This window comes from Ranitomeya imitator, chromosome 2 (assembly GCF_032444005.1).
Source record: "Ranitomeya imitator isolate aRanImi1 chromosome 2, aRanImi1.pri, whole genome shotgun sequence".
Lineage (NCBI taxonomy): Eukaryota > Metazoa > Chordata > Amphibia > Anura > Dendrobatidae > Ranitomeya > Ranitomeya imitator.
The window spans coordinates 800,669,932-800,675,926 of NC_091283.1; the positions used below are offsets into that span (position 1 = coordinate 800,669,932).

General features: G+C 39.5%; 1 protein-coding gene across 1 annotated transcript; it reads right to left on the minus strand.

Moving 5' to 3' along the window:
* Positions 1 to 662: 662 nt before the first annotated feature.
* On the minus strand, positions 663 to 1,637 carry LOC138666830 (olfactory receptor 5AR1-like). Its single transcript, XM_069755006.1, has one exon. It carries the CDS (start codon positions 1,635 to 1,637, stop codon positions 663 to 665), a length of 975 nt encoding a protein of 324 aa, XP_069611107.1.
* Between the last annotated feature and the right edge of the window lie 4,358 nt (positions 1,638 to 5,995).

The window sequence follows — 5,995 nt, forward strand, 5'->3', positions numbered from 1 at the left end:
TAAACTTTTTACAGAACAAGAACTTGGTTGGGAATATATACAAGGGAACGTTTCCTTTACAACTTGAAGCATTTTCCACACAGCTTTCTTCCTTCACTTTCTCTGTTGTTCTCTATGTCTAATGTTACTTATTACTTCACAACTCATATTCAACACTACAGTCCTGTTCAGCAAGAGTCGTTTACGTGTCCTGCGGTTCTGTTCTCTTTTCCCTGTATGGTTCCAGTGTGGCCGGTGATGCTGGTGCTCCGGAACTCCCGCCCTTAAAGGGACACTGTCACCTGAATTTGGAGGGAACAATCTTCAGCCATGGAGGCGGGGTTTTGGGGTTTTTGATTCACCCTTTCCTTACCCGCTGGCTGCATGCTGGCTACAATATTGGATTGAAGTTCATTCTCTGGTCTCCGTAGTACACGCCTGCGCAAGGTAAGATTGCCCTGCGCAGGCGTGTACTATGGAGGACAGAGAATGAACTTCAATCCAATATTGCAGCCAGCATGCAGCCAGCGGGTAAGGAAAGGGTGAATCAAAAACCCCAAAACCCCGCCTCCATGGCTGAAGATTGTTCCCTCCAAATTCAGGTGACAGTGTCCCTTTAAGCATATCTAAGAAGTTTTGTGCACAGCTTAGAGCAATACCATTACTGTCTGTGTAGACAAATTTTATAACATGTTCTTGTGAAAATGACCCTTAAATACTTTCATTAATGCATCTTTTACATCCTTGTTCCTCAGGCTGTAAATGAATGGGTTTAACATAGGAATAACATTGACGTAAAGAACAGATACAATTTTTCCCACATCCAATGAGTAAGAGGAGGTCGGCTTCATATACACACATACAACTAAGATGTAGAAAAGTACAACAACTGTAAGATGGGAAGCACAGGTGGAAAAAGCTTTGTGCCTCCCTTCCTTAGACTGGATCTTGAGAATGGCTGAGATTATATAAACATAAGACATTACTGTAAGAAAGAAGCAGCTAAAGAGCAGCACAATGCCTTCAGTGAACATTGTCATTTCTATAGCGGTGATGTCATCACATGACAGTTTAAGTAAAGGAGTGACATCACAAAAAAAATGGTTGATCACATTTGATGCACAGAAACTTAATGTCGAAGAAAAGATGGTTACAGGAAGAGCTGCTGTAAAGCCCGAGATCCAGGCTGCAACTGAGAGCCAGAAGCATGCTCTCCGATTCATAACTTGCATGTACAGAAATGGTTTACAAATTGCCATGTAGCGATCAAAGGCCATCGTGGTGAGTAAAAGATATTCAACACTAGCAAAAGAGTTAAAGAAGTAAAGTTGGGTCATGCATCTTTTTATAGACAGATGTTTATGTCCAGTCATAAAAACATACAACATGTAAGGAGCCGTGACTGAACTATAGGAAAAATCTAAAAATGACATATTGCAGAGAAAATAGTACATGGGCTTTTGCAAATGAACATCACAGAAAATCAAAGATATGATGACTACATTGCCAGACACTGTAAGACCATAGATTAACAGAAATATCAGGAATAGAACGGGTTGTAAACTTTGGTTATCAGTAAAGCCCCAAATGACAAAATCACTGCTTTTGTTTTCACCAAACATTTCTAGTTTGGCATATGAGTATGATACTGAAGACATAACTCTAAAATGCATGAAAATAGTGAACACATAACCAATCTTACACCTTTAACATTCAAATACATGTCGTTTTGGTTAAAAATAATTTTATAAATGAATTTCATTAAAAATGTTGAACCGTCTGTCTGTCATCTAAAGTCTCTGTACTACAACACAGAACAGAAAGATTTTAATTTGCTTGTTCTTTCTACTGGTTATAATTTGGCTTAAAAGATTTTTCAGAAGAGAAAAGATAAAAGTTCCAAGCTCTGCAGATCAGGCTTAATGATCGGTTCCATTGTTAAGTTATTCTGCAGCTTGATATGTACATAGAGGTTGTTGAAAACAATTGGTCCAAACTATTTAATTGAACCCCTTATGTAAAATAGTTTTTTTCTATACAATAACACATACACTAAAGTAAAAATATTTAGAAAAAGATCCCAAAGGTGTTCAAATCTTTTATATTATAATCAATGGGGATATGATCGGTTAAAGTTCTGTGTTTCTGCAAGGTTGCAGGGCAGCATGGTGGCTCTGTGGTTAGCACTGCAGCGCTGGAGTCCTGGGTTCAAACCTCACCAAGGACAACATCTGCGAGGAGTTTGTATGTTCTCCCCGTGTTTGCGTGGGTTTCCTCCGGGTACTCCAGTTTCCTCCCACACTCCAAAGATAGGGAATTTAGATTGTGAGGACAGCGATGATAATGTGTGCAACCTGTAAAGTGCTGCGGAATATGTTAGCGCTATATAAAAATAAAGATTCTTTATTTATTATTAAAGTTCACTTAAAGCACCACTCCGGCTTTTTTTAAAATATTTTTTTATTTTACAGCTAGAGTGATGTTACTAGTACTAATGTAAGTACCCTGCCCATAGCAATATCCTGCATTCGTCTTTTATCTGCATTGCTCAGGTTAGTCTTCCACACGCTATGAACGGTGGGTTCGCTTCAGTGTTTGCTGGGTGACCCAGAAGTCACAACTCAATGAATGTCTATGAGATTTAGAATGAGGCCAGAATGATGCTTTCACAGACTTACATTGAAAGCTTGTGACTAGTGATGAGCGAGTGTGCTCATTACTTGAGTTTTCTGAGCATGCTCTGGTGTTCTCCGAGTGTCTTGGGTGTGCTAGGAGATTATGTTTGTGTCCTCAGAGCCGCATGATTTGTGGCTGTTAGACAGCCTGAATACATGTGGGGATTCCCTAACAAACAGGCAATTCCTGCATATGTTCAGGTTGTCTAACAGCTTCGGCGAAAAAAACATAATCTACGAGCGCGTCCAAGATACTCGGAGAACACCCGAACAGGCTCAGAAAACTCGAGTAAAGAGCACACTCACTTATCACTACTTGTGATCATTACCCCTGACTCCAGGTCATTCAGAAGTTGACATCACAAGATTACGGATTTGGACCAAGATTTGAAGATAGTGGCTCGTAAGTATATTGCTAGGGTCAGGGAACTTACTTTAGTGGCGCCACTCCAGTGCTGAAATAAAAAACTCTGGAATTGTGCTTTTGAGTTAACGTACCTGTAAGTCACCTGCCCCAGTCCCCTTTCTGGATGATTTTGTATTTTCACTGCTCATTGGTTTACAATGGCAGCTTGATGCACTCCAATGAAGATGATCCATCCAGGACACATTAACCTAGCTCAGGTACTGGAACGCCACTTTACATATTCAGGTATTTTGTGTCCCTCCCAATACATTTCACAGCTTGCCATTCCTTAGCTATCATTATGTCAAATCTGCATTGTAATTCCATTCTGTGTTGCTGTGAAAACTTTGCTGCATCATGTTTCCAACTCTACTACATTGTGATTCCTCTCTGCTATTGCTTTGCCAACTCTGCTAATATAAAGGTTCCAGCTCTTCTACACCATGGTTCCATTCCACTATGTGCTACGTCTACTACACCATTATTTCAGCTTTGCTACATTAGTTACTCTGCTATATAAGATGCAATTGTTGCAGCTTTGCTGCATTAGTTGCAATTGTTCTGACACTCAGATGATGTTGTTCCATCTCTGCTACATCAATTGCCCTTGTTCCACCTCTACTACATCAGTTGCCATTCGCAGCTCTGCTACACCAGTTGCTGATGTTCCAGTCCTGATACATCAGCCACTGTTGTTCCATCATATGCCTTGCTGCATCAACACCAGCTGTCTGTGCCGTATGAGAACTGCTCATCCAATTCAGGCTCTTTGATGATCCACCCAACAGGTACCATATGAAACATATCAATACCAGGTATATCTGCACTTGTATGTAAGTCACTGCATTTGGATAAACAATAAAGAGACTATGATTCTACATCATGCCCCCATTCACAGATCATACCCACCAGTAGGTGAATGCCATAATATTAAAATTACAGTCAGCACACATTAAAATGTAAAAATGTAGCCAAGATACATTTGTTGTTTGATATGTAATATCTACAGCTTTTCAAGGGACTAAACAAAAATAGCTTTGCTGTACCTATAAGTAGGGTTGAGCGAAACGGGTCGGCCATTTTCAGAAGTCGCCGACTTTTGGCAAAGTCGGGTTTCATGAAACCCGACCCGACCCCTGTGTGGGGTCGGCCATGAGGTCGGCAATCTTCTGAATCTGGTATCGGAATTCCGTTACCGAGTTCCGATATGTTTGCAATATCGGAAATCGGTATCGGAATCCATATTTAAGTGTAAAATAAAGAATTAAAATAAAAAATATTGCTATACTCACCCTCTGACGCGCCCTGGTACTAACCGGCAGCCTTCCTTCCTTAGAATCAGCGCGTGAAAGACCTTAGATGACGTCGCGGCTTGTGATTGGACGCGCGACCGCCCATGTGACCGCTCACGCGACCAATCACAAGCCGCGACGTCACCGAAGGTCCTTCAAGCGCTGATTCTTAGGAAGGAAGGCTGCCGGAAAGAAGCAGGGCGCGTCCGAGGGTGAGTATATACCTAATAGGAATATACTCACCCTCGGTCGCGGCTTGTGATTGGTCACGTGAGCGGTTTCCTCTCCTTCAGACCCTGGGAACCATTAGAAACCCAATGCACTGCATTGGGTTTCGTGTTTCGGCCGACCCCGACCCCGACTTTTCTATGGGATCGGCCGATTTCACTCAACCCGACTTCTGATGGGGTATTGAATGACATCTGGCTCCTTACTTCATTAGGTGATGGTGGTAGTTCTATAGTGGCATTATTGGGATCATTGGCCTTTGTAAAGTGTGTTCTGTTTTGTAGAACTATAGTAGTATTATTTAATCATTGTGTATTAATAATTACTAATATACATGTGTGTTAATAATTCTGAAGGCACAATTTTTAAATAATACTACTACAATGGTAGTGGTTATGGTGTAGCAGTATTATTTGTGCCTAGTATAGTGGTAATATTCATAAGTGTGTTTTATTCAAAATAGCATATATAGTTGGTAATCCTTAGTCCAAGTTTAGCAACAACAGGGTTATATAGCAAAGGATTCTTGTCAGCAGATACCTAATTTAGCTGCTTTTACTCGTACACCGGTCCAACTGGTCCTTCTACCAACATCCGTAAAAGAAAATGCATATGTTCTTGTTTTCTTTGTAGCTGGTGTTGCTACGGATTTATAGAGAGCTCACTAAATACAAATAATATAGTCATAATATAGTACCTAAAGACCTGCTGTATCTTAATTTTTAGTATCCAATTTGTCCCCCAAAATTTTGGATGTCTGTGATTTTTTATTAATTTGCCCTGAATAAGGGTCAACATGAAAGAATTTACTGAAACCAGTTAGTTGTACTACAGCTAAGACTAAAATTACACATCCATGAAACACAAGCCGAGCTTGGATCGCAAGACCCAGCCCAATTTATATCTACAGAGTTTTGTATAGGGATTTGTTTTTTAAACTACACAGACTTTCAGTGATTGTTATTGGTTATTTAAATATCTGTTAATATCTGTCTGCTAAAATATAAAGTAAAAGGAACCAAATGAAACAAAAAAACAAACAGACAAACAAGTGCATTCAGAACCAAAAGAAAGTTGGAAAGGAAAAACAAAGGTCTTTTGTGACTTTTTTTATAGTATGGCTTCATTTCTCATTTTAGATTTATCAAAACCATGATAAAAATAATAAAAAATAGCTCCCATAGTTTTTTTTGCTAAATGTCCTTGTGTGGATGCTTTTGCAGGATGTAGTTCCTGTATAATGCATAATGTTATACCTGGTTAACATTGCTGATTCTTAAAATGATAGTCAAAATCTTCAAGACAAAATATTCAATAATTCATCACGCAATCATATCGTAAATTAATGTTCTTTGAAGTAACAAGCTAAAAGGAGCAAATTGCATGATGGTGAGCTTTTTTCAATCATATTTATA